At 31.5% G+C, this 13,631-nt stretch overlaps 1 protein-coding gene across 1 annotated transcript in view; it reads left to right on the top strand.

Annotated features, from left to right (window-relative positions):
* Positions 1-8,350: 8,350 nt before the first annotated feature.
* Positions 8,351-13,631, top strand: part of -w-2 (scarlet) — a 29,864-nt gene continuing 24,583 nt past the window's right edge. Inside the window, exon 1 of the mRNA XM_013326975.1 lies at positions 8,351-8,607. Within this exon, the coding sequence (XP_013182429.1) occupies positions 8,509-8,607 (99 nt within the window). The 5' untranslated portion in view covers positions 8,351-8,508. The remainder of the gene's footprint in view (positions 8,608-13,631) is intronic.

The following is a 13,631-nucleotide window of genomic DNA, read 5'->3' as shown; positions in this document are numbered from 1 at the left end:
TCTTTCATTTTGTAGTTAGTTCTATAAATAATATATTATATTATTTACTATATATAAGGATTAGTTACAATTTTGTTGTTTAATTTCAAATACCCATATTTTCACGTATGGAACGATTTTTAGGAAATATCAATTACTAGAAATGTTGTGTACCTGAGAAAAGGCTGGTTTCCTTTTGGGTTGCGAAGGTCCGTTGGCAGTCGCTTCGTGTCATCACCACTGCCTTAGCCAAAACTATTTTAATATTTAGAGGTTATAATTAATCGCTTTGAAAAAAATGCCACAACTTTCGCTTGCTTTTGCATTATAAATTTTCATTTTTTAAGAAAAAATATTTGAAAAGCTCTTAAGCTATGTTAACATGTTTTTGTTTTCAAATAATTTTAATGATTTTGTCATATGTTTTGTAAAATAGAATTGTAATTTTTATTGCTTTATTTCTAAATAAGCAATAATATGTTTGTTATAAAATGGATAAAATATTTTATTTTTAATTTTACTTATCAATAAACAATGATGTCTATAAAAATATAGAAGGCAATTTTTAATTTAATGTCTTTTTATCTTAATATATTATGTCAATTGGCTTTGTAGTTTTATTTTGTATTGACACACTTGCTGGTATTGACATATATCTGTCTCTGTTTTATTGATAGAGAATGTAAGAGATGACAAATGTGTCAATTAAAATCTCAACAGGGATCTACTGTTCACTTAAAGGTGACTATAGACTATTTACTGGTAACAGAACAACGAGCCGCTCTCTACGTTCTAGTGTACCCTTTCACGAGCCAAACGTGCTTTTACCTGTATTACATTCGTAAGAACGTGATATTACATAGAAATTCTCGAGAAAATGCCCTAGTGTTTATTCACCTTAAGAAAACTTGTGCGATATATCAATTACAAACTATTCTAATCTTAAATGAAACATTTAGTACAAAATTAACATATTTTATTAAAAGGTAAATCATAAAACAATTATTCTTAGTTAACACCTATTTATTTTAGAGTGAGGATTCCGTCTGAGCATCTTCCCCTACGATATGTTTGACGTATTTATATTTTTTAGCTTGCTATGGTCGACTAGATTTATAGTTCCTATCAACCATACAGAAGTCAGACGTACAGACAGACAGCTGTGTATCTGTATAAGGCTACGCTGGGCCGTACTCCATTTTCATGGGAAATTATCTTTGCCTAGGTGATGCAAGCAAGCACATTGCAAACTTATTTTTCTCTGTGTTGACTGTGATGAAGGGAAGCGATCGCTAGTACAAAATATAAAAAAATATATACAACATTAAAAAGATAATAGAACTCAACTGTTATTAATATTAAACGCGCATGCGTGATATTACATGGATTAGGAAGATACCGTATTTTTCCATTGTTGAAACCCCTGTACAAATAAATATTAGCATTATTCCCGCCTCATTATTGACCTGAAGATATTTTTCAAATACATTTAAAAAAAAAATATATTATACTTACTACGCTGGCGCATCCATCCAAAGTGGTTCTTGGCCTCCAACACAAGAGATCGGTAAAGTCGCCTTCTCCTGCCAGTCCATCGCTTGTAGCTCCCGCAGATCCAGCTCTACGGCGTCTCGCCAGCGGTACCTGGGCCGACCGATGGGTCGACGGCCAGTCGGGATCCCGAGGTATGCTGATTTAGCCTTTCGATCTTCCCCCATGCTCATGAGGTAAAAAAATATTAAACTATCTCATAATATAATCACCTTCTTTGATGAGGAACTTGATTCACTAAATGTATACTACGTATAAATTTCCACTCAGTATGTATATTTCAGTATAAATTAATATTAATTATACATTGTACGTAATATTTATACATACTTATACGTTTTCAAAGACTAATAAAATATCTCCAAAATACATCATTTGAAAATAAAATTAGTTATCATTAATATGTAATTTATGATATAGTTATTATATATTGTAAAATTTAATTAACCTATTCAAAAAAGATGCGATTATTTTAAATATTTATCTACGTCAATAATTTAAATCATCCTTTTTTCAAGATAAATTATTTATTATAAAAAAATTGTATGAAATGTTTATAAATACATTTATAAATAATTATAAAATTATGTTTATCGTTTAATATCGTTTAATACATAGTGCAATCGCTCAGAAGCGATTCCATAGGGAATTTCAACGTGTAGAACTGACAATAACTTTTTATAAGTCACGTGATTGTCGCGCGTCAGTTCCATAAAATTTTGAAGTTCGCTGTCGAATGGAAGACGCGCGATGAAGATTAAAATGAAGATTAAGAGCGCGTAACACGATTCACGCAACGCGACCACACAACAATAGTATCGACGATTTACGTTGCCTTCTTCACGAAGGGCCTTAAAGTTTATTTAACTGACAATGTACTCGGGTAAACTTTTAAACAATGATGCTTCCTTAATTTTTTAGTTTTTTTTATTTTACTACGTGGTAGAAAGTTGAACTTAATACAGTAATCGTTATCTAAATTAGGGTTTCATTATCCGTGCAAAGATATTCTGAGGAGCAAATGATATTCGACACCGCTAAGTCACCGAACACTAACTAGATTACACGCTAGGGATTTTGACGGGCCGATTCTAAAGTATTTGAGGGATTTTTAATATTTAATTAAGTACCATATTAAGGTTTATACTTTTAATCAGGTTAGCAGTAAATTAGGGTAGCATAGTGTAACTGAGCGTCGATGGCTCAGTGGTTAAGTCCTTGACTTGTAATCTGTCCTGGATTCAAATCTGCCATGTACTCGTACCAATGTGTTTTTCTATGTTCGATTTACATATGTACATTTATCCGACCTTCTTACAGTGAAGGAAAACATCGTTATGCAACCTGCACATATCTGAGAAGGAATTCAAACATATGTGTGAAGTCGACCAACCCGCACTGGGCCATCGAGGTTGACTATGACCTAGTCACCTCTAACTTAGGCTAGGCTCGGAGCCCCTCAGTGGAGACGTATAGTGAGCCGATGATGAAAGTGTAACTAAATAATAGGGAACTTCGGAAAGGACAATCAATAGGAATTACGATAAATCTATTATCGTTTAATAACATAACTAAATTTGAATTTTTGTGAAGAATACCCTGTGATTTGCTAACACCGGGTCAGATACCCTTGTCGGTCTATCTTACTAATATTATAAACGCGAATGTTTGGATGGATGTTTGTTTGAAGGTATCTCTAGAACGGTAGCATAGATCTAGCTGATATTTGGAATAAATGTGGAATTTAGTCTGGAAGACCACATACGTTACTAATTAGGTTTTTTTAATTCCGCGCAAACAAAGTCACGAGCGACAGCTAGTAGTCACATTAATTTGTATTCATATTGGTGGAAAATATTGGTATTTTCCTTGTTTAATTTGACTTTTATAGACAAAAAGTAATTTTATAGATACGATCCAATCATATCCTATGAATTCTATTTGCTGTTTAATTCTCAAAAGCATTAACGAGACTAGGAAGTCCATTAATCTCTTATAATACAGATAAAAATCAAGGTTATCAAGAATTATTCTAATTCAGAATGCATTTGCAGTAAGATTAGCGTTATATCTTACGTTAAATGGATGCATTGTAAAATAGATTGGAAATGTCTAAATGTCACTGATTTCCATACCTGATATTTTGTATTAATCGATATTAAAATTATAAACAAAACATTACTGTTCTATATGCATGAATACATCCTCGATGTGTTCTTCAACTATTTTTAGACTAGCTGTCGCCTGCAACTTCGTCTGCGCGAATTTAAAAAAAACATAATTACTAGCCTATGTGTTCTTCTAGACTTTGTTCTACATGTGTGCCAAATTTCATCAAAATCCGTTCAGCCCTTCCGGGCTTCAAACAAATATCCATCCATCCAAACATTTGCATTCATTATATTAGTAAGACAGAAGGGCCTCCGGCCGCGTCCGCGCAATAATACCAGTACCACTCATCCTGATGAAGGGCCCCCGATGGGCTCGAAACTAGTCGGTGCCGCCACTGGACGAATATACGTGAGTGTTTATATATCATTTTAGTATAATGTCTCACGAAAGTTTGAATAATTTGATTTTTAAGCTGTTGCTGTTTCTGTCATTAATATCGCCCATAAATCATAATCATTTATAAAAATTGTCATCAAACCTACAGTAATTAGTAAATTAATCGAATTGAATCAATGAAAAAGAATGGGAATGTTTGGATGGAAGGATGGATGTGGATGGATGTTTGTTAGACGGTACCAGAAGGACTGTATGGATCTTGCTAAAATTTAGTACATGTAGAACATAGCGTAGAAGAACACATAGGCTACTAACTAAGGGAGCCGCAAGCGACGACTAGTTTTGTAATATATTAAACAATTTTTCCACGCCTATTTTGTTTTTAAAACAAAACTGGCTTAACGAAAAGGTTTCTAATCTGGTTATCTAAATTTGTAGCAGATTAATTTATTCTTTTTTAATCTTTATGACGTCATTCGCAAGAATTAAGCACGCTCTGTAGATTCAATAACGAGGTAAAACTTACGAGAACTATTTATATTCTAAATATGATAGTTTGGATGGATGGATGGATGTTTTTTTATATAACAGAAGGGGGCAAACGAGCAGCGGGAACACCGAAGTGTTCAACGACGCCCATGGACATCAGCAATACCAGAGGAATCGCAGATGCGTTGCCGGCATTTGAGATAGTGATAAGCTCGCTTCTTGAAGGACCCTAAGTCGTAGCGGTTTGGAAATACCGTCGAGGACAGACCATTCCACAACGCTGCTGTGGGAGGCAGGAAGTTTCGTGTAAACCGCACGGTTGTGGATTGCCAGTCATCGAGATGGTGTGGATGGAACCTGGCGGTCTGTCGTGTCGTGTCTCCAGAATGGGATATGTATCTGGAAGAAATTTGTTATGTTATATTTGACATTGAAATATGTAGAATACTATCTAGATGAACAAATAAGTTACTCGACAAGTTTTTTTTTTAATTCGACGCAGACAAGTCGTGGGGAAATGGCTTTTGTATGTATTAAACATGTTACTTAAAATTATTCCATTTTAAAAATAGAACTGGCTGTTGCATTAATTAGGTTCTTTTTTTATAATCTGATAATTTAAGTTACACGTGGAGCTGCTAAAAATAAATATTTTCTTTATTTTTTATATCCTTAAATAGGTATTTTTATTTCTAACTTTGTCAGCATTCAAACATGTTAGCTTATAAAGAACCTAATATGTAATCTATAATTATCTTATAAAAAGGAAAAATTTGATCGTTTGCGTTGAAACCAATGAACCGATTTGAAAAATTCCTTAAAAATTCTCTTTCTAAAATCTTTGAAATTTTTTTTACTAGATTTTGTTATTACGTAATTACAAAAATCAAACTTAAAAACTGTATAAGTATAATAGTACAAAATACATGTATAACACATAATCCCACTGTAATTACACATGTATAAAAACATATTAACACACTGACCGTGGGTTTTCGAGACGAAAATCTCGGTTTAAAACATGTTGATATCTTTGTCATAAACTTTTTTTTATAAGAGAAGGGGGCAAATAAGCGGCGGGAACACCGAGGTGATCAACGACACCCATAGACATCAGCAACACCAGAGGAACTGCAGATGCGTTGCCCGCCTTTAAGGAAATGGCAAATTTAATCTGTAACAAAACAGAGATAAAAATATATTTTAAACGAAGATGATGGTCTCAGAAACCCATGGTAAGCTCTCTGTGTTATATGTTTTGTACGAATGTTTCTGCAGTGGGGAAAGTACTGATAAATCGCGTATTTGCATATTATTTATCATTAAACTTGGTCTAACGCAAATAAAATTTATTATTTGACATCAATAGCATTAAATAGGGCAAGTATGTTTATGCAAATACTATAACAAACACTTTCACTAAGACTATATATTTGCGTAAATAAATGATTTAATCATTATGATTAATTATGTGCTAGTATAGTTAACCTCATTCTGGTGTTGATGAAAAATTTGCTCCTTTAATAACTCGCATAAGGTAAACGCAAACGTATTGATATAACTGTCACTAGTTCTTTCTGTTTGTCTATGTGAATATTATAGTTATTGGGAAAAATACGATCTTTAGGGTTCCGTACCTCATAGGAAAAAAACTAAACCCTTATAGGATCACTTTGTTGATAGATACATGCGCCTTTCACTTTCTAACGTACTTACTATGAGTCTAACATGAATATTTGCGACAAATGTCTGTATCATCGTTAATTGTGCCAAAATTAGTATGACATTTTAGGTGTATTTTACGCACGATAGGAGCGTTGTGTTATTTTGTTTATTTTGTCGTTGGCGATACGATGGTGCTTGTCACAAATATTCGTGCTAGGCCCTAAACAATTATTTTTGTCGAATGGATTGTTTATATATGAGTCACTTTATTGTTCGTGCTTGACTTATACTTCAACAATCTATAGACATCAATCATTTAACTTTTTTAAACCGCAAAAGTTTTTTCTTATTACCAATGTCATAATAAAAATAATTTTTGTGGTTAGGATGTTATTTATTCAATAAATCGTTAGTTTATATAAAGATAATAATCGAAACTTATTGTATTTTACATAAAAAACTCATCTATAACAGCATAAAATACAAATTAGGAATATATTCCAATTGACAAAGCAACAATATTGTTTTGATTGAATCATTTGATTAAATATGCGAGTAAATTTAGTATTATATTACTATTATTTAATAGAATTATTTATTTGATTATTAACATATTAATTTTTTACTCATAAATAAGAAATATTACAAAAAATAATCTTACTAATATTATAAATGCGAATGTTTTTATGGATGTTAGTTTGAAGGTATCTCCAGAAACGGCTGTATAGATCTCGCTGAAATTTGCCATAGATGTAGAAAATAATGTGCAAGAATACATAGGCTACTAACTAGGTTTTTTTTTTAAATTCTTTTTTAATAATATTACGTAACAATTAATACGTCGGCTGCAAAATCTTATTCATGTTCTTCTTCTAGTTCTTTATATCTTCTTTAAAAATCGTTTTATCAATTTATCATTATAATTAAAACACTCGCAATGACAGCATAATTTATAGTCATACTTCAGAAACCCATTTTCTATTATGAAGTTACACGATTAAAAACTAGAAACTAGTCGTTCGACAAGTTGCCATTAGAAATTTTTTACTTTAAGTAATTTTTTTAACATTTTGGTGTTAGTTTAATACTGAGAAGGACGTTTCAAATGTCTTATCTCTTCTTAAATTCTTTACGCAATACTAAAAGTAAAGATGGAAACACAATGATTCATTGTAACGTGGGATGTAAAGCGTTGCAGACATTTTACCTAAATACTTGTTGAATTTATATTTAATATTAATACGTGAAGCGAAAATAACCATCTTTAAGGGAATTGCAGTGAACATTTTGAAAGTTAGTGTATCCATAGGATGTGCAGAAAGCTTGTTTTTGATAAAAAAAATTATTAACTATGAATTATGGTCAAATTTTAAGAAACTAACCACTTTAAGAATTTAAAGAAGATATATTTAGAATATCAGCTACTTTTATGCTACCAAATCTATTGGATTTTGAGAAACAATAAAGAACAATTCGTACTGGATAAATCAGAAAAAAACAAAAGCCTTTACGATTTTATACCGAAAATCAAACGAAGCGCCAATTGATTTATGTGAAATGGTAAATGATCATCTGTCCTGATCTGCCTTGAATACAAATGGATTGATTTATGAAGTACAAGGAACCTGAAACACCGAGCATGTACATAACTATCACACAAATTTGGTAAAAGTAGTACGTGGACAGAAATGTATCGAATTCTTAAGGAAGTAAAAGTGGACAACTGGCTACAAAATGTTTTTTAAAATATTCGTAAATGTAATTTTGAAGGGCATCAACATCGCATTTAGATATTCATAAATAGGAATCAGCAATGATTGTTCTAAGTTTAGTGTTATTAAGAAAATAAGTGATGTTATTTCATGTCGGCTGAACTTTGTATGAGATGATGATGACTTTAAGGCTATGTTATGACGTTAATATCACAAAAAGTACTAAATCTACGAATTTTAGTATATGTTCTCATTATACCATTAGTTTTTCAAAATATTTTTTATTAAACCACTATTTTTTATTAGAAGCATAAGTTAAATGTTACTCCTTAATTGAAATGTCGAGACGCAAGTGTGACGTTACCTTTAATTTAAATGTTCGTTTTTAAAGGGATCTTTATCGGTCATCTCTTTCTAAAACAATCGCTGTCCTTGTTTGTCACACGTTCATTCATTTGCCGGCGTAGGCCTTAGCGATAGTGAACATAGACTTGGGACAAGCTGCGCCGCGCTCGCGGTAAAATGTTGCGTGCTGGTATCGAATGACATATTTTGAACGGACAGTTTTTTTTTAATTTCTGTACATTTATAAAACAAAAAAGAAATGAGCGATTCAGCCACAAGTGATCTGGATGTGGAGAAGAAAGAGCCGAGTGTACCTTCATCCCTCAATATCTCAAATGCTTCTTTCGAAGATCAACCTGTAAGTAAATATTCATGTCATAAAATTAAAATAGTTTTTACTGTATAATGATTTGAATGGAGTGTCGCACTTAAGTTGTGTAACATTGTGCAACTTACTAAGTTACTTTGAAACTTAATGATTTATAATTAGACAATTAAAATAAATTATATATTATTGACAAATTCCTTATTTTAACGTAAAAAAAAACCTTTTAGTGGTTAATTTGCCTTGTAAATTGACATCATCAATAAATTTCATTTATAAAATGCGTAAAAGTATTTCGTATTTATATTAATATGAAAGTTTTTTTTTTTAGGAAATGTTTAACAGAAATATAAAAGTTTAAAATCGCACTAATATTAAATATAATAAAAAAAATACTAATATTAAATAAATTAAAATAATATCTTATAATTATTTCAATATTATGAAGTCATAAAAATATATTAACTGATACATCGAGAATTTTAATATTCATCTTTAAATTAAAAGTGTAATAAAAATTAATTTTAATTAAAAGATTAAGAATTAGGTTTCTATTTTTGCGACATTTTTAATAACTTTAATTAATAACAAATATATATTTTTTTTTGGTAGAATATTGTCATTTTATAATTAAAGTGAACTTATATTCATCAATATCTTAGTGGCTTTAATCGTAGCATAATAAGTTGTCGAAACAAAAAAGTAAAAAAGTGCAGTTGAACATCGAGTCGTAAAAAGCAAAATTCGAATAAACAATTAGGCTTTATTAAATTATTTGTCATTTTGATGAGTCAATATTTACTATATAATTAACATAAATACACGGCAATAATTTTATATTATAATAAAAAAAATTGAAGTACGCAATTAATTGATAAGATATACGGTTTGATAATTAATTTATAAAAAAAATCAATGGTTTTAAAAACGATAAAGAATACATTTAATGCGTCGAATCTTCGATCAACGTTTATTTCGGTTTTGTATGTTTTAAAAAGTGGACTAAATTGCCTTATATTAACTACGAAAATTGTTTACCGGTGTAAGGCGACGTTAGGGTGTGACTAGATATCCGCGTTGTACCGTGAATATGCCTCGTGAAAGGTTCGTTAGCTGCCACGCGCTCATCACAGCATTAGCTAATCACTTACAGCGTTGGCACTAGTCATGTGTAACTCAGCTCAGCGATTCAAAAGTTCAGCTCACGTAATCTTGAGCCGTTGAGCTGCGATTCAACAACTAAATTGGTAGCTGGCAGCTGCTAGTGACGTACTATAAACTATGTGACTGTAATGAGTAGCAGTTCACAGCTCAAAGTGCAAATCACATATCTATGAAGGTACAAACAGAGTCAAGCGAGTTGATTCACTGATCTGCTTCATACATGTGAGCCGTGATCTGTAAGTCATAAATTTTAGTTTTATCTCCACGTCGCCGCTTCTGAGCGATACTCGAGCGTACTTATTTATATAGTACTAGCTGTCGCTCGCGACTCCGTGCGCGCGGAATTAAAAATAATAATACGTAACCTATGTCTTGTGTTCTAGCAAATTTTAATGAGATTCGGCGAGCCGTTTCGGAGATACCTTCAAACAAACATCCATCCATCCAAACATTCGCATTTATAATATTAGTAAGATTTATGTATACATACCTATTCTATTTATTTTACCATAGAATCTACAAACTTGTGAAATGTAAATATTTGATTACACTATCACCTAGTACTATACACGTAATCGTGATGGTGTAATTACACAATTCTTACAAATATGTATACTTTCATTTAAAATTACTATGACAGTAATGTATCCGTCTTATGTTCACATTTGTAGAAAAAAGTAGTCTTCTTGGAAAATCTTAAAACATTATAATTATTTGAATATCAAGGTTGATGTATCTAATAATATCAATATTTCGCTCATAAATTGTTATATTTCAATAAATATTTATGTATTTCTTTTAAACTAAATATACTTAACATCAAAATTAATTTGTACCATTTTTAGATAACTCGTAAACTATTAAAACTTAGATTTATGAAATATAAAAAGTTGAAAATCAAACATCAGCTTTATTTCAAGCTATAGCATATTATGTTTTAATGATTTTTTTTTCACAAAACTTTAGTAAATATTGGAATTTTATAAATCAACTTATAAATGTTGCTAAATAGATTGTATAATCGTTATAAAATATGACGTAGTTAAAGATATTCCTCCATACACGTGTGTTATAAAGCTAGTGAATCGTTGCCATTGGTAACCTAAAGGTGAATATACATTAGAGCATTTTCGCGAGCATTTCTGTGCAATGTAACATACCAAAGCACGTATGGCGCGTGAAATGGTGATACACTGGAACAAATAGAACGGGTCGTCGTTCTGTTACAAGTAAACGCTCTAGTCTATACTCACCTTAATGGTTGACAGAAGAAGCGTAACTGCGAAACTTGAGATTCCGGCATAGATTCTGTTAATACGCCTTTGCTAATAATAATTTCCTACCAGAAGAATAAAATTAGTTAGGAATAAGAGCTCAAAAAAAATTAACAATTAAAAATTTTATATGAGTGAGTCACAGCATAACGGCATAACTAACGAGATTTTTTTTAATTTTTTATTAAATTAATATAATTTGATTGATTGCTAGACAATAATTAAATAATGAGTTTGGTTACTTAGATGTTTGATATTTTGATGAATCAAAAAATACCTCATAGTTTTTTTTATTTATTTTATGATAATTTTTAATGGTTGTTGTCATAGAAATTGGAATCGAATTTTTTTTAATTAAAATTGTTGCTTTCTATTTCTTCTTTATTTTCCAAAATCAAACAAAGAATAAAACTTTGAATTAAAGTGTTGACAAACCAAAAAAATAAGCAAGGTATGCATTATTTTTACAAATAATTGTGCGACAGATAGTGAAATAATTCTAGTAAATATAAAAAGTTTAATTATATAATTAATTTGTTTAATTACTTTCTTGCAACACCGATTTTCGACATCTCTTTGAATCTGAAAACATTATTTGTTCCATAGCAACATCGAATGTTTCGATTTTAATGTCGATCAAAATTCAGTGGCTTTTATATCAGTTTCTCGTTAATATCAGATTCCTGAGTTCGTTCTAAACCGCACACTATTTTATATATAGATACGTATAGCCCGTATCGAGTATCGATTCTCAAAGGTTTAAGTCATAGATCTTTATACCTATAGACGGGCTATTCAGAAAAGTGTGCTAAAATGCCTTTTTGTAGTTAATTTCCCCTGTGTTGTCATGTACATTAAAGTATTTACCTAAAAAGTTAATAGAATACAACCTCTTTTCTTATATTTACCTTTTATTTCTTTATTTTTAGTACAGCTTAATAGTATAATATTTGATGGAGACATTTTTAAAACACTAATTTTATAACAACAATAATACAAAATATTGTCTTTGTTGTTTTGGTTTTAGTAAATATAAAATAAAACTAATTAACGATTTAATAAATGTTTAATTTTATTTTAATTTGAATTTTATTTCAGGACACTGGTATATTTTCCCGAATTTGGGAAATTTTTTTCATTACACTGGTTTACTTTTGCGTAACATACACTTTTGACATTTGGAAAATTGTCTTACTTTGAAATGTCAAACTTGTATGAACGCTCGCTCCGTCTTTATTTATAAGGTCTATGGTATAGTGTATTCGTATATTTTTAACTTTTTATTTATACTTCAATGTTAAGTACTTTGACTAGGTACTTTTTTGGTACTAATTACGCAAAGCAGGATATAATAAATTGGTGATATTTAAATAAGTGACGTAATATTTTTAATTTTGTTTACAACAGTTTTTGTAAACGTGAGAGGTTAAATATTATTGCGAATTAAATTTATTATTTATATCTATATTAAATATTATATAAACATTTTATTTTCTATGTAAGGGTAGCCTCAAAACTATTGGACCGATTTCAAAAAATCTTTTGCCGTTGAAAAGCTACATCATAACTGAATAACATTCGATTTCGCACAGACCAAGTCAGAAGGTAGAAAAGAACTGTAGGAACCATAAAAACTATAGAAACAAAAAAGATTCGGATTAAAAATGTATTAGGCCCTTAAAAACATTTTCCAAAAGTGACACAACCAGTTTTGATTTTATGCCTCTGACATAGAGCAGGGGTGGTTAACTCGATTACAGACAATATTTAAGTACAGGGTGGCCCATAAGTCCTTTGAAAAGTAAAATTTGAATAAAACGAACAGGGCGCGCGTGAGCGGTGCAGGGGAAGCGGGGGAAGTAACTTCGGTTTCTGGGAATTTAGTCGCGATGGAGCGTTTTACCGGAGCGGACCGTGCGTTTTGTGTGCGCGAGTTTTATAAAAACGACAATTCGGCAACCGTTGCGCGGCGTAAATTTCGAGAACACAAAGGTTTACACAACTTTGACGACACTCCAACTCTTCAAACGATTAAGAACTGGGTTGCTAAGTTCGAGGAGACCGGTTCGGCGTTAGATAAACCGCGGTTGGGTTGCCCAAGGACGTCACGTACGGAACAAAACATAGACACAGTGACACAGTCTATTCGCGAAAATCCGACACAGTCAACTCGTAAGCGCGCCAGAGCATTAAACGTATCCAGGACATCGTTACAACGGATTTTGAAGAAAGATTTACATATGCACCCTTACAAAATTCAGTTGGTTCAAGAATTAAAGGAAACTGATGGTATTCAAAGACAAAATTATGCGAATGAAATGTTGAATCGGTTTACTTCCTTCAACAACATAATGTTCTCTGACGAGGCTCATTTCCATCTTAACGGGAATGTTAGTAAACAAAATTGCCGCTATTGGAGCCCCATCAATCCAAAACTTAATTATCAGAAGCCCTTACATAGTCCGAAAGTGACTGTTTGGGCCGCTATGTAAGCCCATGGTATCCTAGGGCCTTACTTCTTTGAGGATGGCAGAGGGCGCGCAGTTACTGTTACGTCGGAGCGATATGTGGCTATGATCGAAGAGTTTTTCATACCAGAATTGCAAAACTTTTCAGGCT

Source organism: Papilio xuthus, unplaced genomic scaffold, assembly GCF_000836235.2.
Source record: "Papilio xuthus unplaced genomic scaffold, Pxut_1.1 DF828780.1, whole genome shotgun sequence".
NCBI lineage: Eukaryota > Metazoa > Arthropoda > Insecta > Lepidoptera > Papilionidae > Papilio > Papilio xuthus.
The sequence above is the reverse complement of the archived record's forward strand: the minus strand, read 5'-3'. Positions and strand labels throughout refer to the sequence as shown.